The sequence below is a fragment of the Phallusia mammillata genome, chromosome 2, assembly GCF_965637545.1.
Source record: "Phallusia mammillata chromosome 2, kaPhaMamm4.hap1.1, whole genome shotgun sequence".
Taxonomy (NCBI): domain Eukaryota; kingdom Metazoa; phylum Chordata; class Ascidiacea; order Phlebobranchia; family Ascidiidae; genus Phallusia; species Phallusia mammillata.
Genome location: NC_137253.1, coordinates 10,769,276 through 10,793,734, shown reverse-complemented (window position 1 = coordinate 10,793,734; position 24,459 = coordinate 10,769,276). Strand labels below are relative to the sequence as shown.

Here is a 24,459-nt window from a genome sequence, read left to right as displayed (position 1 = left end):
TACAGGCGCTAGTGCTGAAATATCATTTTGTCGCGATGTTAAATATTACCATGTTACAAATTTACCCATAAACTGAAAGGCTTTCCACTTAAGTCAAGTGGTGACACTCGACTTTGTCTTTTATTTATTTTATAGAATGAAACAACGAAAGAGCTCATTTATTCAGCTGCTGTCAGCTAAATTTCCATTGTTTTTGCTACCTTAAGATTTCTATACATAACATTAATCCATATCGATGGGTGGATTTTTATTTAACACCCTTTTTTCTGTCTGCAAGGTGTGCCCGGAAAGGAAATTTAAATACTACAACTTAAACGTCTGAGAATTATCGCTCCTATACCGTACAAGGTGATTTGGAATAGCAGAAACGGGTCTGTATTGCTCTCTTGGGATTCGTTTCAAAACATCTAAGTTATTATGGTGGAAAGGTTCGGCCTGATTCGGTCGAAATTATTCGGTCTTTGTGTCCGAAATTCGGTTTCGGCCAGAACTTTTAGGCATTGTGCACTGTATAACCAGTAAAATACCTAAAATGTTACAACACAACATTAACGGAAACCGTTTTGAACCGCTATATTGACATCAGTCTTGCTCAAGTGCCGTTCAAACACGAGACTGATATCGCCAAAGTCAATTTGATAGCTTGCCTAGTTTAACTAAATGTGTCGACATAGTAAGAGCTACCTAATGCACAATTCCTCACCCATTGTTTGTACTTGCGCTGCGAAAAGAAGGTTACCAAGCAACGCACCAAACAAGGTTATAAAGCCTAAAAGCAAATTTTGCTTCGGTGTAGAATGTAGTGTCAGAAAAACTGTTAGTCGGAGGGTTTTTGCGATGTAGGCTTTGAAAATACATGACATCTTGTCACTTGATGTTTTTACTTTTTTTATTGTGCCTGTTCTTTCGATAGCATATAAGGTACCTGCAGCTAACAAGGCTCATTAAAAAACTATTGCGTATAACTGAAAAACCATTTAACCGTTCCAGGCCAAATTCGGCATGATTGTTGCAGAGGTTGATATTAAACATCCATTAGATTTTGAGGACGTTTGCATGTTTTGTTTTTGTAGGATAACAGTTTAAAAAAAATTAAACAAACCTATGCTGTTAATAAAGCCCAACATTTTCATGTTTTTAAAACGAGTCTAGAAACCAATCAGACTCATTTATACTTTGCTTCGGTCAAATAAAAGTTTAAACAAGCAACGTTATTAACTCATATTACACATATACTGTTAACTAAGACATATAACTGTTAATCTGAAGGTACTAAAAAAAGAATAAACGACCCCTTGACATTTGATAACCAAAAAAACTAAATGAAAGATTACTTCCACAAACATCTTATTCGGACTTTTTATCTCTCTAAGAAAGCAAAAAAGCAAATGTTGTGCATATCAGTCGCCTTTAGTATAATAGACACTTGAGAAAATGACAAATTATCGTTGGGCCTTATTGCAAGCAATGGCTGACAAACAAAACCGTAATAAAATTTATTTGAAGTAATTCTTTTTTCCAGATCGGATAATGCTCCAATTAAACTAAAATGACCCCATTACTAAAATATGTTAATAAGTTTTCATTTCGACAACACAACCTTTTCATTTTTGCTACCAATTTTAACAAAAAATAATAAAAAGTTGAAAATAAACACTTCTTAATTCGGATTGGTCATGATAACAATTACATATAACTTGCAGGTCCAAAACTTTGTAAATCATTTTAAGTACATATATATTTTAAAATTACATCAAAACTTAAGTATTTTTTCTGGCACATAAAAAAATATTAGCGGTGGGCCTTATTACCTTCCGGGCCTATATGCCTTCAGGTACCTTAAACGAAGATATTTATGAAAGTGGTTTACGTATGATGATCTAGTATATGATGTAGGCTAGGCTATTAGAAAATTGACAGTAGAACTGTTATTCATTGAAAGTCTGTGAGAGACGGAATTTTGTTGCAAAGTTAAATGAAAAAAGTCGTGTTGTTGTTTTGGCCAAACTATAACTTACCAAGCCAATAGTTCGTTGTTGTTGAGCTGTGGAGTTCTCTGTTTTGTTGTAATAGTTAAATTGATTTAAAAAGTGAAACTCCCATTTAAGTCATACAAAGCATGTGTTCCAAAGGGGTAACGTTGGTGGGACCAGTCGAGGGGTCCTACAAACTAACCACCCGTGTTAGGGAAAGAGGGTGGGGTTCGTCAAGAAAAGAAACCGCCGAAAGAAATCCTGTCCGATAGTTTAAAGCGCCGGCAGAAAGTCACACTATAATGTTTACAATTAAACATTGCACTTTGAAGTTAAGGTGCTATTAGTAATTTGTTTAAAGAAGTCGTTCACATTGAATGACGTTGAATTTGATAGTGTAAGGAATAAATTAATACATAGAAAACCACAATCAATGAAAATACACAAATAAAATAAAAAATTAATTAAAAATCAAGGCATGACATGGCATGGCCAGTTCCACGATATATGCAATATCTACCCAGAAGCTCGACTATATTACAACAAACAATATACTGTGTTAGGTGAAAATAAATGTGTGTCGGTAATATTCGAAGTGAAGATAAATACAGCAAACTAACACGTGATTTTTTTAGTGTTATAGCTTGTGTACTACTAGTCCCATGCAGTGAAATGTGAAAAGATATGCGGCGGACGAAGCTTAACGTTAATATAGCCGACGTCTGTACGATAAAACGAACAACCACAACCGCAAACGTGCAATCGGAGTTTGTCCGTCGCGTTAGTAACAATGTTCCGCAATTACCCCCCTCTAGTATTACATGAAAAATTGTGGCTAGTTCATTGTGAACTCGTGAGGTGCCGGGGAGTGGAAGACTCAGTTACTGATTGGAGCGTTTAGAAAAGAGGGCTACAATCAAATGTGTTTATTGTCAAAGTGCCATGCACACAAGAAATAGCTGATAATAGTAATAATTAATATGCTTCTTTTTGGATTTGATTTGAAATAAAGTTTGGACTTTTTTGGTGTAGGCTATGCTAATAATTTTTGTTTTAAGGTGTAGATTTAGTTACTAATTTCTAGTTCTCCTTGCATACGTTTACTAACGAAACCAAAACGATGTGTTTCTCCATCACAAAACTCCTTCTCTTTGCTTTTAACTTCGTGTTTTGGGTAAGAATGCACGTAGGTAAATTACTTCTATGAGGCTCAACTTGCAAGGTGGTATTTTCACCTTAAAACCAGAACACCGAATGACCTATTTGTACGAAGTTTCGGTCGAATAATTTGTAGCCATTTTTACGAATAAACAGTCTATTTTCCGCCTAATAACAAACAACAAAATCACTAATATTGCGCAAAAACTAATTTCTCGTCAACTAGTATAGTTTTTAAAGCAATATCGCTTTGTCCGCCTCAGATTAGTAACTCATTTGCAGACTGACAACGTCGCCAAAGCATTCAGAAAACCAATTAAACTAAGATTAAAGTACAACACAACTATTATAACACTACTCTTTGCGCAGTAATCAAACATACGTTTGTTTGTAAAAAGCGAAGCAAACGACTTCGCGTGACGTCACAAAAATGCCGATTATTCGGTTTCGGACCGAACCTAAACTTGTCGATTTGGTACATCACTATACACCAGTGGTTCCCAACCTGGGGTTCGCGGACCCCCAAGGGGTCCGCGAGATGGTTTCATGGGGTCCGTGGAGGCAAACATTTGTAGTAGCATTCACAACAATACAATATTTTTCAGTCACACGTTTTTACAATCCTGCATATGAGTGCAAACTGTTTATCAAACCCTTGGATCAGAAAGTTCGGATTGTTGCCTCCATTGTGACATCACAACACACATTAACAATAGAACTTTTTGTGCTTTGTTTCAAATATTGTACACCAGAAAATTTATCTTTTCGTTGCATTGACTGCTACAGTACATAACTTTATTAAGATTAAGTTATGTACTGTAGCAGGACTGTGAACGTTGATTAAAATTCTGCCCAAAAAAGCGAAAGTAATAACGTGTAATGCAGCAAACGAAAAACATACTGCAAAAAGGTTGGGAACCACTGCTATACACGAAACGCTTTAAGCATGCAAAAGTGAGGACCACGAAAGAACTTAGTGCGGTAACTCCTTTTTTACAAGCTGCAGAGTCTGGAAACATTATCACGTATCTGTTTATAAGAAAAAACAAACACATTGCTAATTTACACCGCAGGCTAGATATTTCTAGCCTGTGCCTTGCCATATGGGAATGCTATGGAGACCAGCTGATTCGGTACAACGCCTTTAAGAGGCCTGGTGTACTATGACTTATCGATATGTATGCCGTGATCGCTGGTCTGCATCGACGCTTCAGGGCTGATCCCAGTATGAATATGTTCATCTTGGTTGTTAATTTACAATTTGTGTTTTAGTTAGCAGGTGGTACAATGCTTGGGGTTGGAATTTGGCTCTATCTCGATCCAGGAGCACTTGAGTCAATTAAAATGGTGGACTTGGGAAGTTCTTACGATGCAGGTGCATTGTCAAAGAACATCTAATATTTCATATGTATCGCGCATTGTTCGACAAGTTTGTGTTTTTTTACACAGTTGTGTTTCTGATGATGATCGCTGGAGCAATTATGATGATTGTTGGTTTCTGTGGCTGCTTTGGCGCAATCAAAGAAAGCACTTGCTTGCTTGGAACTGTAAGTTGGACAGTAAACTCACCCAACGGTTCTATGTCTGTTTTCAGTTATGATAAGTTTGAGAATTACCGATAGGTGGTGGAAAGAGCATTAAGGAATACCTAAAAGCAAAATTAGGGCTCCCTGCCTATTTTTATGGGTTCGAACCCAGGACACACCCGGGGACGATTCCCAACCAAAGTTTTTTAAGTCTGTTGCGCGCCGGACAATTCGGCCAAGTTCTTGCCCCTGCCTAAAATTTTGTTCCTAATTTTGAAATAGTGGTTTCTTTACGTCCTCCATCGGAATTTAGCAAACGTTTGCGAGTTGAGTTCCCACGTCAATAGCTCTACCGCTTTACTTAAAAAATGAAACTAAATAAAAAAATATTTGCTTTGTTTGTCAACACAAGATATCCACTCATATTATCTTATCGCCAGACAGCAGATTTGATAAACACTTATGATGTGATCTTTGAATTTTGCAGTATGTTGTATTTTTGTCCGTCATCTTTGCGTTGGAGATTGGAACTGGAATATACGCTTTTGTTGTATACGGTGACGTAAGTGCAGCGAATCACCTGGCATCATATTTACTACGTTGCACAACTTAAATAGAGAATGTACATATAAGCAATAATACAAACATATACATACAAATAGTATCTATTAATTTTTGGTATGTGCAACAAATGGCAATGGATTTTGCCCCAACCCTTTGCAATTAATCAGACAAGTTTAAACTATTTTCGTTTCTGTTACTTCGGGTTTTACATGTCACCTTTTCTTGCAGTTACAAACCACGATCAATAAATCAATGGCAAACCTGCATTTTAACGAAACATACACAGACGAAATTGATGCAATCGTGACAATGGAGCAAAAGGCAAGTTTTTGTGGTTGCTTGTTCGTTTTGTTTTTTACCTCTGTAGTCAGACAATGCCTCAATGTTTCATGCGCTCTCATCTTTTAATTCGCTACCAACAGCCGCACTACTATCTGTTGCAGCATTGCTGTTACTTAATTTAGTTCAATCCGTTTAATTTAGTGGTGTAAGAAATACCTCGTAATTTCTAGAACACAAATAGCCGAGACTGGGCTAACGCAACTTAGACACATAGTAGGGTGAGCTAACCACCTGGGCATTTTGACGTTTATCCGAAAACCAAAATTAATGTCCATATTTTCTAAATTGTTCTGTTGTATAACATTTGATCTTTATTGCTTTGATTATATTCGAGAAATAGAATAGATGGAAAACATTTTCGAGGTTACAATTTTGTCGCACAGTTACAATGTTGTGGGGCAACTAAAGGCTGTTCGGATTGGAATAGCTCGGAAAATTTGACAAGTTATGGATGCGCATGTGAAGTATCTTTATCTTCAAAAAATGATTCAAACTGTGTGCTGGCGAACACTCTACCCGATTCCTGCTCTCCGGATGCTAATTTAGAAACAAATTCAAATGGCACAAAATACATTTACGTTCAGGCAAGTTTTTCGAAGCCAAATTTTATTTGTACATCTATGACACGTCTGTCTATCGTTTATGTTAAAGCAGTGATTGCGTTAAACAGCAGTGAAAGCATTTTATTGCTCAATATTAAGAGCGAAATTGCCACTATTACCAATTTTATTTAGTACAACAATTGTTATGTTTTGTTTTTAGTGCACAAAGCAGTTCTTATATTTTAATAAAAGTAAGTTGGGCTCCTGGTCTTACAATGAATATTGAAATGTTTAAGCTTTCATATTTACGACTCTTACCTTTGGAATGATATTTTAAGCATCATTAGTAAATCAAAATTTGAAAAAGTTTACTTTTTTCAATTTGAAAAATCTTAAGAATTACCATCTATAAAATTCCCCCCTAATGGGGAACTTCTGCGGCTGGTCACCCTACGTTAAAGGGTTCAAATTCCTGACTGGTGGCATGCTACAATCAGGCAGCAGTGGCGTTAGTTTTAAATCAAGCACTCACACCAGTTTAATATGTTTTTTACAGTCCTGTTCAGAAGCAACTTATAACGTTATCGAGGACAATTTCCTTATCATCGGGATTGTGACACTCGTCATCGGCTGCACACAAGTAAAATTTATAAACTTTTGCTTTTAGTGTGTATCTTTTTATAGAGCATATAATTTCTCATTCTTTTGGAACTGCTGTGTTTGATTTGTGTTTTTTCAGTTAAAAATGTAGGTTACAATTATGTTATTTGGTTGGTTGAAATTAATATTTTGTGTTTTTGAAGGTGCTCGGTATCATCGTTACATTGTGTTTCTGCTGTTCTATTAAGAATGAAAATGGGGTATACCCGGAATAATCTGCATCACAAACATTGCTTAACTTTTTTTGGTTTTATGCTGAGTTCTCAATTAATTGGAATTTACTATTGTTTATTTATACTTTTCTAATATCTGTGTTTTTAAGTTTATAAAATTGAACAGATAATTTTGAAACAATAAAGTAAACAACTCTCTGCCAAAAATGGTTAATTCCCAGATGCCCTGGGGTAAATGGGTGTGCGGTTTATTTCTTTGCCTTTAAAATTTTGACTCACATATACACTTGAGATTAAAATTTTGACGTCACATACACTTTACATTTCTCGTCGAGTGGGTCTGATATATGATCTTCTTTCGCGGTGAAATAAGGATTTGACTTGTATATATTCTATAAAATAATAAATGTGCTGTTAAAACTTATATGAAGGGGATAACATGATTAAATCATTTCTGTTCAAAAGGTTTCGAGTTCTTTTCCGACTAAGATTGGACGTTTTTGTCTCAATAAAGTACTTATGGTACAGTTTTTTTTGCAAACTTTGGCTTACCCCGAAAACGTCATCTTTTGACAACGTGTCGTATTTTTTCTCTATTAGAATGAGACCGTAAATAGGAAAACAAAAACTAAACTCATAGTGACTAGAAAAACAAACACATGGTGAGAATTTGAACGCAAAATTCACTATAGGATCAACAGCAGGTAAACACTGTTAACAGCAGGTAAAGAGTGGATTAATTAATGTTTTACCAAAACCGCAGCCAAATAGGGATTTTCTTTGTTTTATGGTTTATTAAACAGTACATGTTGTTGGTTGCCAGGCAATCAGCTCTACATATATAGGTATGGTCTGGATTAAGGGCGTAGTCAACATTGAAAGTGACAGTGTCAAGTCAGACCAGCGTGCAGTGTTAGATACAATTTCTCCTTTTGTTGTCAGTTTAGTGGTTAGATCAAAATATATTTTCGTGTTCATTAGTATTGTTTTTGACTTTGTAGTAACGATGAGGGATTGATACGTTTAAATCAGATGTAGGCTGACAAAAATTGTCCAGTCTTTTAGCAGCACTTTTAGTATTTCTGACTTGGTTTTAAACGCAATACTGTCATTAACTTATTACAAAGTACCAAACGTAATAAAATCTACGAAGCCTTTAGTTACCCAGTTTGTTTTTATATTGTGCTGTCTTTTATCAGCGTTTTGCTTAAGTTCGATAAGAAAACAATAATTGTTGGTCCTTCAAAAAACATATAACATGGAATAATATTTACTATCATTGCAGTTTTTTGACTGGCAAAACTTTGATTAAAACTAATTTCGCTGACAAATTTTTTTAAAAGTTTCTCCCGCCAAACAATTGAGATTGCATCATACTGGACCGGACTAGGTTTTGCGTACGTGACGTAGCCTACCTTTTTTCGTATGAAATTCAAAACCGCCTGTTTAAATATTTGGAAAAACAAGTAACCCAGCAAAGGCGGGATTCAGTTACTTATTAACCCTGATCATAAACTATTTTTTTGTAGTAAAAACCGGGGAACTTGGACATTGTGATACACAGGGTTTTTTTTAGGTTTGTTTTGGGTGACCGCTAAGTAGTTTTAAGAGACCGCAAGTGTTTCATTTGAATACCAAAAACTGTAGTTGTAGTTGCGAGTCCAAATTTTGGGAAACCGCTGGAGAAATTTGGGGGACCGTTTCGGATCCCCCAAAAAACACTGGTGATACATACCCTTCAAAACGCCTAAACATGACTTATAGTGAAATTATTTCTGAAATGTGGAATTTTAAATTTTGTTTGAAAGAGTGGAGTTAAACAGCAGAAAACAATTTAAATAGTATATGTAACTTATTAGAATGTGACTATTTTTTATCAAGCAATCAGTTGGCCGCACTGTTTTATATGTGTTACCACAAGGTTGGGGATATAACGGATATATTTGTCCTTTGTTACGAATCTTGTGTCGACATTATTTTTTATCTCACATATGGTTGTAAGAACACCATTTCGAAACAAACGTGGGCAGATTTTTAGGAGATCGACCAAAATAACAAGTTGTTTGTTTGGTCGAGCACTTTTTGAACTGCAAACATGCTCTCGAAATGTATGTTTAGAGTGGAGACTTTATTTAAAATTAGCATAACATTATCACTACGTAACGTGTAGAAATTAAAACCAGTAATGCCTTATGCCGGATAGCGATTTAGCTCGGTCCATTCTACATTACAAACCACACTGCAAACGAACATAAAACACTTGAAACAAGATGTTGTCTGACATATGCCAGAGCCTGCTTCCGAGACAACTTTAGGAGAAAAAATAAGAGGATATTATCAATTGGCAGGTGCTCTTAACTTAACAAAATTAAGCACTTGTGGTGACAAGTATTATTGAGTTTTTTTTCAGGAATTTAATCCAAATGACTTGTTTATGAACAGAAAAAAATGAAGTCTGCAAATGATACTTGTTTTTACACTCAGATTTGCAAAAGTTTGCTTTTATCATAAATCGGTAACCTACAATATAAAATGTGCTTCTCGCTAGCAAAATACTTTCTCTTCGCTTTCAACTTTATATTCTGGGTACGTATGATGCATTTCACTGATTTAAACTATCAAAAGTTTATTTTAACTTGGTTAAGTTTATCTGAATGAGGAACACATAATTAAAAGAAACTGTTTTTTCAGTGTGCTGGAGCCGGAATGGTTGGTGTTGGAATATGGTTAAACGTTGACAGTGGAGTTTCAAACACAGTAGAAGTGGCTGGCATAAGTTTTTACATAGCAGGTCGGAAAAATTGTGCACACTTTCTCCTTGTGATAGCTTTATGTACAGTTTACCATGATAATACCTTCAACCTATTTATTTTACTGCCCCTTCTTGTCTTGGAAGAATTACTTTAAGATTTTTGACGGCCCTTATTTTGACGAATATAGAATGGAGTTGATAGCGTTTTTGACCGCTTTATATTTTTTGTTAACTATACTTAAAGCGGCGCAAAATGACTGTTAAAGTTTTAACGTGGTGGTTATATATACCACAGTCAATCGCCTGAGTTGTCGTTAAATTGGTCTTTTCAAGTTTACTTACGTTCATAAAATTTAATGATACTGAACCTTTAAACATTGCTGCTAAATTTGCACAATAGTTTAGCAAGGGTTTAAAAATGAAGATTACCTTGTCTGGGGGTGTTATAAACCTACTCCTGTAACTAAACAGTAATGTGCCTGATTACTTTTAGGTTCAATTGTGATGATTGTTGCTGGAGCCATCATGTTAGTTGTTGGATTCTTCGGTTGTTGTGGCGCAATTAAGGAAAGCACTTGCTTGCTGCAACTCGTAAGCCAATTTTCTAACTTTCGCATTTGCATTACGTAATATGTCGACTTATCATATTTTAAGACAGGTTACGGAGTTCAGTAACATTTCAACATTATCAAAGTTTTTATTGGATATCATCAAAGTGAATTGTCTAATAAATTACGTTTTTCTTAAAAAAAAGTGCTGATTAATGTTGTAAGAGGACCCTAAAATTAAAACCCGGATCGTGCACATTTTATTTACTCCCCAACCCGACCAGAAATACTGTAAAGACATACGGACCTTCATTTCTTTCACCACATCAAGGAATGTGGTTTAGCCTAGCCGTGAACATTTGTTACAGGGATATGAATAGGACTGTATGCCACTTTGATAACTGTATTATCATTGTTGATGTGTTGATAGTGGGAGAACCTGGGTAAAATAGCTAAAGTCTCTTTTACTGAATACTTTCATCCTTACCATAGCACTTTTACAAAAAGAAAAAGTGATCTCTTATACTTGGTGCCGATAATCACATACATTTTTAAACCTATATCCTCCTTTAGTATTTTGGATGCTTGTTTGTCATTCTTGGAATAGAAGTTGGCTTGGGAATCTGGGCTTTCGTCACCTACGATACTGTAAGTGCTTTGTACAACACCATTAAGTCTTTATGGCCTGATTAAAAATGTGCATTGCAACGCTATCACTCTATTTCAATACCATTTGTTTCCAAACATCATCCAACCAGTAACCCCCATATTTTGGAAGCTGCAAGTGAATTGCACTTTTTTGTAATTTAGTTTTTTAGTGTGCTTTAAAAGTTTGGAAAACACTGTGAGCTCACATATGGCACCTGCTAGAAAACGTTGTGGCATTGCATATGTAGCAATATATCCCCGATATAACACAATAAACAGCATGCCAAGGCATGAATTAAAATACACTGGCGAAAACAAAGTGCGTTTTGTAAATGAAAACGCTTTCCTTTTATTACTTTTCAACCAGATTTTTTTCAATTACCTTGTCAGACGCTGGGTTATTTATTTTACACTTTTAGTGACAAATTACCGCTTTAAAATACATGCAGATTACTGCATTGCATTCTAGTTGTATAATAAAGTCATTAGGGTAATGGATTTGTGTCAAATGTATTTGGTACTAAACTGCAGAGCAACTGCTGTTAAAGCTTTTTTTAGCGAGATAAAGTTGACAAATACACAAAACGATATCCAGTTTACGTTTTCAGGTGGATGACGTAATCTTTGCCTCATTTGAAAAAATGAATCTTACAGCAACAAAACCCACATCAAATGATGCCATTGTGACAACGGAACAGAATGTGAGTATATTTCGGCTTAAAAGAATACTCTATGATGAATTAAAGACATTAGTTTTGTTAAGATTTTTAAGTAAAAACTCTAATTTAAACTACTGATTTTTCGTACATAGTTAGAATGCTGCGGGACAATACAAGGATGCGCTGACTGGTCTTCTGCAAATAAAAGTTTCGGTTGTGCCTGCAAAAATACCGACTCTACCAATTGTGTGGTTGCTAAAACAATCGGCTGCGATCCAGACTCAAACGAAGAAACAAACCCAACTGGCGCATTCGTTGAAACTATTTATTATCAGGTTTACCATTTGATCCAAACCACTTTCTGCCTAAATTGTCTCCAATCCATAAAACAAAACTATTCATCTATTGATTATTGTAATGCTCTCTTTGTGAGATTGTCCAAGTTGCGCACTGCTTACAGAAAGGTGAAAATAGCATACACCACAATCGAGTTCATAAACAAAATATAGGTTATAGAGCATGAAGAAAAGTATATTTTTTGACATCAAATCAACTTTTAAAATTACCTCAAGATCAAAATTCTTTCTATTATTTGCACTTGGTTCAAGATTTCACAGAAAACACAAACTTTTAACCAACAAAAATAGCAAGCAATTAAAAGGTCACAAACTTTTAAGGTTTGAATTTACAACTTTTTTAAAAGTGTCGCCTTATTTACATCATTGGTAATATTTTTCAGCCCTGTTCCAATGCCACCATCAATTTTATCGAGGATAATTTTCAAGTTCTTGCTTACGTGACGCTTATTATTGGCTGTACCCAGGTGAGTTAACATTCGACGATCAAGTTATGCACAAGCAAAACATGACAACAAGTTTAAGAATTATAACATTCATAGAGGCATAGACATAAAAAGTTAACAGTTTTTCCCCGTGCATTTCCACAGGTTGTTGGTCTTATCTTAGCGGGATGCCTATGCAGTTCTATCAAGAAGAGCAATAAGGGAATATAACTAACTAGACCGTATTAGTTCATAAAAAAAAAACTCAAGTCATATTTTGGTATGTGTAAAACTTTTACCATTAACTGTCCGCATGTTAATTCTTTAAACTACCCATATCGTTTTAAAATGAGCCGTAAAAACACCAATTGGTTGTTCTGTTCGAGGAATAGTGTCTTACTAACATGTTGGTTTACTGCATATTTCGTATTGGGCATTTCTGGTTTAATTTTGATCCCGAAATTTCATTAATTATGATTGTCGCATGGCGTCGCTGTGGTAATTAAAAAACTTGAATTTATTGGCGAGAACAGTTATGCTTTAAATTCGCGTTGTATCAAACCTGGTTAAACGTTTTTATTTTGTAAGTACTTTTTTATTGATAATATCTAATATATGTAAAAAGAGTAAGTATAATTGTGCAGTTTTGGAACATTGGCCATTTTCAACTAGCAATATAAGTTTCAATTTTATACGCTTTACTGATTTTGGTTGTTAGTGCTATTCAATTTTTTTGTTTTGCTTTTCTAAGTTTTATTACGCTCCATTCCCCAAATCTTTTTAAATAAACAAATTTGGTCAGCAAATCGTATTTTGTCAATAAACCCTACATTGCATTTTACATCGTATTAGTTCTGTTGGCGTATTTGCTAAATTTCAAAGGCTTGTAGGCTATTACTTTTAATTCCATGAAGGACCATTAACAGAACTGTCATAAAAGTACTAGTGTTTTGCCCATGTAATCAACAAACCTTTTTATATTCAAATTCGTATCACAGATTTACAGTGTACCTTTATAGCGTTACAAATCACCCTTAGCAAATACTATAAAACAATGGGAACAAAGATATAACTAGACATCCAATATAAATGTCCGAAAAGTTTGCAAAATGGTTTTTCAAAATTTTCGCACAATGGTTATTTTAAAATTTTCGTTTTGTTACTTATGTACCTAAACAAATGCATTTTTTAATATCAAGCATCACATTTTTAATTTCTGTCCCGTACAAACCAGCAGCAGCAGCAGCCTAAGGCACGTTAATAATTTACTTGCGCTCTTATGTCAGTAGAATTTGTTAGCGTCTCCCGCGTTCAAACAAACTGACATACACGGGAAATACGCCCGGTCTGATACAGATGTAGAACATTCAACATAAGTTCCAACCCCTTTGAGCAAATACTTTGTCATATATTTACAGCATTGGCGGTTCTGTCGTAATCTTTGTATCAAACTAAAGCGAATATTAGAAGACAAGATTATACTGGTGGATTTTTACTGGGGGTTTCCTTATAGACTTGTGTGCCGCTCTTTAGGCCAAAATCTCCCCAAAAAACTATTCATATTTCATATTGTTGAGACTACTTTAATTAACAAGTATATTTTTTTTTAAATTTTTTGTTTATTTCAAAAAAAAATCAGAATTTTTTTTTATTTTAAAAGTTCATGTTTTATCATATAGGCTACCTATTTAGCCACCAACAAACGAAACGAACTTGTGATAGTTGAAAGGCATTTGCCCTCCTAAAAAAACAATGGGCATCGATGGGCATCAGGAGAGTAAAGAAATAAGTTACATAGTTTTAGTTGGTAGGCCGATCAAATAACATTGCAGCATCTGAAAGATACACTTTTGACAAAAAAAATAACACAACGGGCGTAAAATCAAACTTAAAATTCAACATGTAAACTTGTGTTTTGATATAAACGTTGTAAACGTATTCAATTACATCTTTGTGAAGATATTTGGCAGTATATTCATCTTTTGTTTCAGATACCTCTTACCATCCATTCATAATAGAGTGAAGTAATAAGTACAACGACCATATTTTCATCCAAAGAGGAGAGCAGTTTCTTGACAAAGAATATTAACGATTACTTTTGAAAATGAAAGCATAAAACAGTTGACGAAATCCATGCAGTCAATTAATATAGTTCTATTTAGATGAAGTTTACCTTACTTGTAAATTGTTCCGTTATAAATCAACAAAAGTCACAAATCACATTAAACATCTGTTGGTGGTTCAGTAGAGGGTGTATTTTTTCAAAACGCACAATTGTTATTTATACATTTAGGAAATACAGGAAACTAAAAAAAGGACATAGGCATATTTTATTGTACCGCAGGACAACTTGCTTTTCGTTAAAAAGGAGGACATGTCCTCCAAAAAGAGGAAGTATGGTAGGTCTAGCCCAACTTACCATTATTTTAAAACGCTGAGACGTCGCATAGCGTTTTCCACAGGAAATTTTTGACAAGGAACGTTATCATACTGGATAAGCGGGTCGATGGAAAAACAAACAAGCCGGAATCGTAAAGTAAACTAGACTGGCAGACCAGCAATATTGTTTCTGATCCGAATTAATTATTAACTGAGTATTATTGATGGCTATTTTAGGCTTTTGTGGTTCGCTAAAAGTGTTTTACGACGTTTACCGCGGATGAACATTCATTTAAGTTTCATGAAACAACATCATGTGAATTTGCGAGCATTTTCTTATTATTTCTGATTAAACATTCTTTCTTTTTTGCAAACCAATCACCTTTAGGTTATAACTTAGAAGCTGTGAGATAGGAGTTCGAAATCAGCATTATACAATATGCTACTTTACAGACCAATCAGTCAAAAAAAGAATTAATCTACCAACAATACACCTTAATTACTAGTAAACTACCAGCGGTTAGCGAAGTCCATTGGTAATAACGAGGTAAAAATTTCTGCATGGCAATAGCATGTTAATAAGTTTTCAGTCTGTCGAAATCATCAACCTTTCAGGGTCAATTTTTCGACTGGTGCCGATATTTACGAACGTGACGCTTTTATGCTTTATTTGTTCGATATTAAGATTCTCATTAAGTTTCAGTACCGGTGCCATGGTTTTGCCGTACACACAACTAAGACAAATAAAGTTTACCTGCGGACAATGACGATAGGGTGATGCGGGGAGTTCCAAAATTTTATATTTTTATGAGGAACTTATTTAATATTTAACGCTGATCAAACATAAAATCATTTCCGAGAAAAACATAAATATAACCTGTTTTGTACGTTCAATACTTGCAGCTAATTGCTAGCAACATTTCGAGTTTTTGGTTACTAAACCATTTGCCCCTTCAACAGGCAATCTTTCATCCCAACAACAGGAAACAATCCACAAAATGGTAGTGGTTATTGTGTTAACGACGAACATTGAAAAATTGATTCTTATTGTAGGCAAAAAAATCTGTAATGCTTATATTCAGCTGTTGAATGGCCTCAGCGTTTTATACAAAAATCAAAAAACTATAACTTTCAAATATATTTTTAAAACGATATTAATTTTAAGCTACAAACAGTGCACACTGTTTCGACCAATAGGGTCTCGTCAGTGCAGCTGGTGACAAGACATTGTTTTTGGTTTAGGGCTAGGAACGTACTTTGTCGTTCATAGCTAAAATTGCAGAACTTTGTGTTTACAGAAAGGAAACAACTTGAACACGTGTAGCTGATTAGGGTAAACATCCAAGCCGAATGTCGCATTGACAAGAGTTACAGTCTTTCCCTTTTTGATTTATGTTCCAAAATAGATATCTAGGCACCTGCGCTAAAAGTTGTACAAGTTGGTGCGTCAGCAAAGACCAAAACCTAAAACATTTTTTATGATGGACATGTTCGGGTATGAAGGCATATTTGGCGTGCAGTAAAAAATGTTTAACTTTAGTGTCTAAAACATAGCGTAATGGTTGCTGAAAACGATGTTTAGTTTATTTATAGTCAAATATACAAAGAAACTAATTATAAAGAAAAAAGTTTAATTGATAGGGAGAAACTAAAGGTCAAAATCCTCAACATAACAAACAAAAAACAGACAAAATACGCTGTTCAAATTTACGCACGTATCCCAGTTTAGAGTAAAAGCTACTTTGTAAGCTGACGCCTTTACCATGTGACCCACGTGACGTGACGTCATATTGATTCAACGTCCCATGATCTCGTGCGTGAGTCCACGTCGGTTTGTGGCCTAACAGAGCAAACAGAACTTTACTGCCGTCAGAACCCGCAAACAAACCTTTTTGACGACCCACGTACTCCATTTATTAAAGCACGCAAGCACGCTTCATAAAAGCTACACAAAACATGTATTTACAACGTACACGGCAAAACATATAGGTATTTTTTATGCATAAGATCATGTAGGTTCACGAAAGTTTATGGATGTCTACTTAGAATTCTCAAAGTGTACGTTATCTTTAAAATAGTAGACCAGAAAATGGAAAAAATGGTTAAGTGCCCGATATAACCTCTTAGTGTACTTAATTACATCGAGTTTTAAATACATTTTTCCACATTTTAACGATCAAAAATTGGTTTCAACTCACAACAGAACAAATATTGACGTTACATTTTAGGCTTATCAGCATTCTTTAAAACCTTAAACTGATTAACAATTATTTAACCACTATCCCCGGTGTGTTTGGTCTTAGGCACTTGAAAGATTTCAGCATTGAACATGGAAAAATCAACGCTTTTGAGCCGTAATGCCGAAAACGCAAGCGTATCTTTACATCAAGGCACATTTAAGAAAATCGATCGATCACGGAAAAAGCAAATATCAAAGACAAAGATATAAGACGGCATACTGAAAGCGCCTTAATTACCTGCTGCTCTGTTGGCAATTTGTTTCTGTTCCACCTTCTGTTTTTGTGGTTACCATACAAACAACAATATCCTGTAATTTTATTTTGAATAAATAACTGAAAATCATGCCATACGAAGGAAAAATGTAAACTTATCGCCTAAAACATATTGACAAAGACTTTTACTGCTTTAGGCCAAAAAAAGACGAACCGTGATTGCCACTTGAATAAGTTACAGAACCACCTCTAAGAACGGTTAAACATTTGTAATCCCTAAAACAGACATTTTTTTTAACTCATAACCCATGTCGACAATTGCAAAATGGTAAAAAATCGCGTGCTTGTTTTTTATGAGTTCTTTGGATTGTATATTTATCATCCCAGCCAACTTCGTTTTGTATATTTGCGCTACCGAGTCTAATGGACATTCTGGCTTTATACAGCAAGAAAGTGGTTAACTGATGGAAAAGATAAGTACAAACCGGTAATGTGTTCACTGATAGGAAAGGCTGTCATTTTGTCCATCGAGTTAATGTATAACCCGCATACAGACAAGCACACTTTGTTTTTCGCAATCATCCCGATCGGAGAAGAGGCACATGGTTCAACCGATCACATGATTTGTCCTGTCCATATTAGTTGCGTGGCAACGTTTCACGTATATTGGAGACGTTTAGGTGGGGTTGCCGCGCAGTTGTTCAGGAATTGGGCGAACGAATGTTGGGTGTTGAAAAGTTGACACGAAAGAGCGATTTCGTCTTTGGTGAACAGATAAAATATATTTTTTGAAATTGAACAATGTAATTGGAGAGGATTTTGAAATTTTTGAGTGCTGTAAAATAGTAGAATAAATATAAGGGCTTAAAAAAAAACATTATGTTGTGTGTCGCATCAAAAAGTTGTTCAAAGAAAGAAGTTTATCCAGAAATCGACAAAGGAACAATGTTTTATTTCTGAATTTATAAATATGTGATAACTAACGCTTTATATGTTGATGTTTAGGCTATTTGCTAAATAAAGTTAGTTTTTTTTTTTAAATGCTATTTACCAAGCGGCTTTTAAAAAAATATTATAACAACTAATCGTTTTCTTTTGAGAAATATGTTTCTCTTTTTATTATTCTTACGTTACTCAAACCTTTCATAAACTGAAAAAAATTAAAACACAATCACAACATATAGAATGTTCGATACGTCTTGTGTCCGGTTAAAATCGTTTAGGAGGGAGGTGGTAAATCTCATTGCTACGCAAAGGAATTTGGAAGCTGATTTTTTATGAAGCAAACCTCAATATGAATAAAATTACCGCTCGAATATATATTACAGGACTATTTCATAATATCGCTTGGAGAGCATACGGAATTCATAACATATAGTTATTGGAAGTAAACAAAAACATGCGTAGAGGTAAAATGCAGGTCACACCATTTATACAATGGGTTTTAAAAGTATATTGGATTTAAACAGTTAAAAAAAGTCATATGAGTCATACTAATGCAGCAATACTTGTGTTTCGTGTTGACTTTTTATCATAACACATTTTCTGTGGTGACATATTTTTCATTAAGCCCTCATGTTCAGCAAACATATAAATTCAGTGGGCGTAATATTAAAGCCTCACTAGCGCCACAAACCGGCTAAGTAAAATATTATTCTTTGTCGCACTAAATTTGCCTGGTTAACATGCTTAGCGCGCGATCGCATCGTTAAAGTCACTTAATTAAGCCAGGTTGAACATTTTTTTTTGAATTCAGGATTCTTTTACAATACTATTTACAACAAGCTGAACAGAAAGCAAAATGTGTTATTCACTTGCAAAGTATTTCTTTTTCGCCTTCAACTTCATATTCTGGGTTAGTACATAAAAACTTTACGTTTATTTTTGTCGAGTGTTTTTTTAAATGTTGGAAATAATAAAGCTACGATTTTCAATTTGATAAGAGTATTACAAGATGCCTTGCTACGCTCACGTTTCTTTTCAATCTAAGATTTGCGTTTACTGGTAAAAATAAACGATTGATTGATTTATTACAAACAGCAACTTGTTTTTTTCGGATGCATACTTGTTTTCGCTTTATAAACAATCTTATTTACATTGTTAACATTTTATGATTTCTATAGCTCGCCGGTGCCGGAATGCTTGGAGTTGGAATTTGGCTAAACGTTGACCCCAACGTTGCGAACACTGTTGATGTGGCGGGCTTAGAATTTTACTATGCAGGTAGGCTAACTTTCTTTCTGACCAACCACAAGTAGATTAGTATATTTTAAATAAATATCATGCAACATATAATGCAAAGAAACTAATTAAATAATCAACTACAACAAAACTTAAAACGCACTACTGGGCCAAGCACCTCATTTTTTGCCCCCGAAAATACTTATTTTTAACTTTTGCTTGATATTTTGCACCACAATTACTAAAAAAGCCATCCTCGATACTTGCCCCTTGTTTTTTACTATAACACATGTGATATATGTTTCTGCAGGGGCAATTGTGATGATTGTTGCCGGGTGTATTATGTTGGTTGTCGGTTTCTTTGGTTGTTGCGGTGCTATCAAAGAAAGCACATGCCTACTTGGAACTGTAAGTAAAAAAAAGTCAATCAAACGATCTGTAGTGATTTTGTCGGAACAATTATGTTATATCTTGAATCAATAATCTTAAATCTTTTCTGTTTTTATGTTTAATCACTAGTATAACGGCCCAATTAGACGTAAAAGCATGCTATGGTTTCGGGAAGTGCTCCTGCCATCATCACGTATTTTCCGTTTGTTTTACATAGTATTTTTCTTATTCAGTATTTCGGATTTTTGTTCGTCATTCTCGGTTTAGAGGTTGGAATTGGAATCTGGGCGCTTGTGACGTACGATGACGTAAGTAATTCGATAAAGCTGTAATTGTAAAAAAACCTTTAAAGTAACTTAATATAACAATAAGTAATTTCCTTTAAAACAAGACTTGTATTCCTGAGTTCTTCTAAACATCCGCATTAACTTTTTTTTTACTTTAAAAGCATTTTTACTTTACATAAATTTTGCCGTAAAAACAAAACAAAAAATAACAACAGTATTTGATACCACGTTTGAGTTTCAATTTTAACTGCTAAATTAAAGTTATTTCCACAGTTTTTAGTCAGTCGAGATGGTTTTACGTCTTTCTAAAACGACACTTGTTTTTATATTTACAGTTAGAATCTCTTATAGGCGACTCAATGAACGCCTTAGATTTCAACACTAGTCCGGACAATCCACTCGTTGCCATGGAACAAAACGTAAGTATATTAAATACCTTTACGTTAAGAAAACCAACATGATAAATCTCTAACACATGAACATGTGCATGTTCAGTGGTCTAACTACACTGATTTGCGGCGAACATTAACTATATTAAGGAGGTTAGATATTGGATTGTTGTTTCAAAATAATGCCAAACTTTTTTACATTGCCCTCTAAAGCCCACTAACAACATTTTAACTAAGTCTACCGGCTTTGCTTACAAAACGTAGTATATTGTTTTGTTTTGTACAAAAGTTCTAAAACAAAACAAAAAACGTTTCTGTTATATCTGACTTAAAAGAAGTACTCTGTATTGCTAACGAGAGTACTTTCCTGGGGTCTGCAATGATCTTTTTTAACTTTAGGGATAAAACAGATTAAAAAAACAATTTTTTGACAGCTTGAGTGCTGCGGTGGAAACAAGGGCTGCATTGACTGGTCTGCGACTGGAGCTTCAAGTTACGGATGTGCCTGCGACCCTAATAATGTGAAAAATGCATCATACTGTGTGATGGCGTCTTCGGTCCCAGGCTGTTTAGCTGATACAAATACTGACACTAATCCAGGATTAGCCAACAACTATATATACGTTCAAGTAAGAAGTGGTAATTTTTACTTTGCACGCGATTTTCAATGCAATGTGCGAAACCTGATTTGGTCAAACAATTGGATATAGACCCACCTTTTTCGTGCCTTCCGGTTAGGTTAAACTCCCGAAATGTCTATATCTCCGCTGCTTTTATATCAATAGTGGTCAACCCGAATCGTTTACGAGAGGTAGAGCTACTAACACGATACGTTTCTCCTGATCCAAAAGTGCTTAATTTTCGATATGTGGCGTAAATAGCACTTTTTTCATTTAAAACGGTATATCTCAAAAAATGCTAACGGTTAGGGCTATTAGGGTTGGGGTAAGGTATTAGCACTTAAAATTCAATAAAACTAACCCAAAAAATTAGTTACTAATGTAAACGTTTTATGTAAATATTTCCCAACCCAACCCATTTATAGCCACTAAATAAATAATTCAGCTCTTTACGCCACCTATCGAAAATTAAGCACTTTTGGATCAGGAGAAACGTATCGTGTTAGTAGCTCTACCTTTACGAGAAGCCCGTTTAGGCCCGAAACTTTGATTGACAGGCCGATATATTGAAGCTTAAGGAAAGACCAAAACAACAAACACAATAGACAATTAGTCTCAAACAAGGCGTTTTAGGGCTTTTTGATATTAGGTCAGGTCCAGCAACTGGCTACTCAGCTAGACAATTGTATTTAAAAATAAATAAAAACAACATCAACCTTTTGTTTATATTTACATCCAACACCACTAGATGTTTAATGTTTTGCAACAGCTTTACATGGTAAATTTCCTTTATGTGTTGTCAGTGTTTTTTTTCCGGTGGTCTCATTGGGCACAAAGTTTTTTCTTGTGACTTCTTTCAAACTGACCGAAATGTTTTCCGCAGCCATGTTCAGAGGCAACTTACAACTTTATTGAAGATAATTTCCAAATCATCGGCATCGTCGCTCTGGTGATCGGCTGTACGCAGGTATGATCACGACATTTACATTTCTTTCATGTGACACATATTCCATGCCTTACGACAGACCCACATTTAACTAAATTTTGATTAGTGGCGCGAAGAGCTAAATGTTTGTTTTATCAGCTAAAGAGGGGTGAGGTTGGGAAGTAAGTTTTTTGAAATTTTGCATCAGCAACTTAGTTGTTATGTTAGTTTTATGGTTTTTTTATGGTAATACTTTACCCCAGGGGTCTCAAACACGCGGCCCGCGGGCCGCATGCGGCCCTCCAAGTGTTTTTGTGCGGCCCGCGAAGTCACTTTTAGAAGTTATGTGTTTTACTCAGGCGTAATACCCTGTCAGATCAGTAAGTTTACAAGATACAATCACTTTCTGTTGGTCGTATATGCAACGTTTTAACAGAAAAAAATAAAAAAAAAATAAAAAAAATAAGCAGTTTGAGTTTGAGACCCCTGCTTTACCCCAACCCAAATTGCCCTAACCGTCAGCACTTTTGAAGATGTTTTTAACAGATGTTTGTGCTCTTTGCGCCACCTTTTAAAATTCAGCTAAACGTTCGGCTGAAGTGAAGTATAGTGTTAGTGTACAAAATCTATAGATTTTTCCTTTATATTTTTTATCTAACTGATCACTGGAAATTTAAATTGATACATTTTGAGGCTAATACGGTGTCTTGAAACTTGTGCAGATTATCGGTCTTATCATTTCCATGTGCCTCTGCTGTTCCATCAAAAACAAGAAGAAGTCAGGATACCCCGCATAAAGGATCGTCCCTGGATCTTGATTTCGTCAAAAATGTTTTTGTGCCTTCGTATTTAAACTTCTCTAATCTCCTGCGCCCGTTAACGGTACTGATAATTTTTTGTCTATACTTAGCCAATGACCCTCCTTGCCGGCAATACTGGTTTTAATCCTCATCTGAATGTTGTGTTTAAGTTGTTGGGGCTTCATAACGTACCCAAGCAAACGTGACCAGTCCTTGTAAACTTGGCATCCGCACGGTTGTTGTATACCTTACCATGTACATGAAACAAAATGACAAAGCCTTGAGCAGCTAAAGTAGTCAACTATATAGAAAGAGTTTGCAAAGATGTTGTGGTTAAGGTTCAAATATACGCAACTAATGCGAATACATGATTCAGTCCTTGCCCTGCAAGAGCTGTTACGTACTTTAGCCCTATACAGTATAGACTGCATAACAACTCAATATTAGCAGGTTTAAACTTGCAATCTTGCTTAGCCAAATATAAATCAATTCCTCGCTAGCTTTTTTTACTCGGCACTTATTATCTATAACTGTACGGCTGGGAAGAAATTTGTCATGTTTTGCTGAAATTTGGTTGCGTTGCAACTGTCTCCTATGAAAAATGCCGGTTGGAACGAAGGCTGATCGTATATTACTTTGTATTGTGTATATTTTTCGCCCCCTTGAATGCGGAAAGACAAACCTGACAATAAATGCGTCACAATTTGGGCCCAAAAATGTTTGTGGGTTAATAGTTCCGATAAAAATTCTTTGGGTAAATATTTAGTTGTCCGAAACTGGTAAATTTATTCTTTAATTCCATGTAAATTATGACGTAACGATTCAGTGGTCCATATAACGAAAATACCCAATCATTTCAAAACACTGAAAAATACAACTTAAAAACCTGTACATTTAATATAATTTAAAAAGAACATAATGTTCTATACTGCAAATGAATAACTAATCGATATCGTTTCTACGCATGGTTGTCTAAGGTTTTAATATTTAGTTACATCTAAACAGCTATTTGTACTATCAAGTATATTCAAGAGAAAAGTAGCGTTTCCTACAATACCATTTTGCCTCTTGGCTAGCTATAACAAGCTAGAGTTTGCTGCAGGTCAACATATAGGAGTAACAAAGTTATGAATAAAAAAGTTCTACCTCTTCACAATATGTTGTTGATTTAAATGTTGGGACCCATATGTTTCTGCCAGCAGGTGAATTCATAAAATGCAACAAAATTGTGGAGCAACTACCTAAAGGTTGGTGTTAAGGTGAATAGTATGTTAACAAACAAAATGAAAAAAAAACCTTTTTACAGAGAACTGTTTGCAAAACGGCAACACACAAGAAGACCGCAGACAGCTGTCTTAGGGTACTTATCTCGCCCACGGTTGTAACTACCAAAAAAGCTTTTAATTGAACATCTTGCTTCTGTTAAAGTGTTCCCACCTTGACACAAATAGACTTACGAGCCATCATCATGCTGACAAAGCACATTATCTTAAGTTTGAGCCCTACGCGTTAGCTTTTCCTATCCAATAAAGACAGAAACTTTGACACAATGCTATTTGCACCCTGTACAAAAAAAGTCTACCGAAAAAACTTTTGTGTTCCACCCTTTTTCACCCTTTTTTCCAAAAACCTAAACTAATATTTTGCCCGAAATCTCTTGTAGTGTGAAAAATTTAGGTTTGGATTTAGATTTTATACAATTGGGCAAC

At 35.1% G+C, this 24,459-nt stretch overlaps 2 protein-coding genes across 2 annotated transcripts; both read left to right on the top strand.

Annotated features, from left to right (window-relative positions):
• Window positions 1-4,208: 4,208 nt before the first annotated feature.
• On the top strand, window positions 4,209-6,391 carry LOC145212964 (CD81 antigen-like). Its single transcript, XM_080081211.1, has 5 exons — window positions 4,209-4,506; window positions 4,581-4,678; window positions 5,145-5,219; window positions 5,450-5,542; window positions 6,326-6,391. Exons 1-5 carry the CDS (start codon window positions 4,419-4,421, stop codon window positions 6,389-6,391), a joined length of 420 nt encoding a protein of 139 aa, XP_079937337.1. The 5' UTR covers window positions 4,209-4,418.
• A 3,079-nt stretch (window positions 6,392-9,470) lies between these two features.
• Window positions 9,471-23,014, top strand: LOC145212963 (CD9 antigen-like). Its single transcript, XM_080081210.1, has 8 exons — window positions 9,471-9,524; window positions 19,282-19,381; window positions 19,650-19,747; window positions 19,963-20,037; window positions 20,352-20,435; window positions 20,840-21,034; window positions 21,909-21,992; window positions 22,673-23,014. Exons 1-8 carry the CDS (start codon window positions 9,471-9,473, stop codon window positions 22,745-22,747), a joined length of 765 nt encoding a protein of 254 aa, XP_079937336.1. The 3' UTR covers window positions 22,748-23,014.
• The last annotated feature ends 1,445 nt before the right edge of the window (window positions 23,015-24,459 follow it).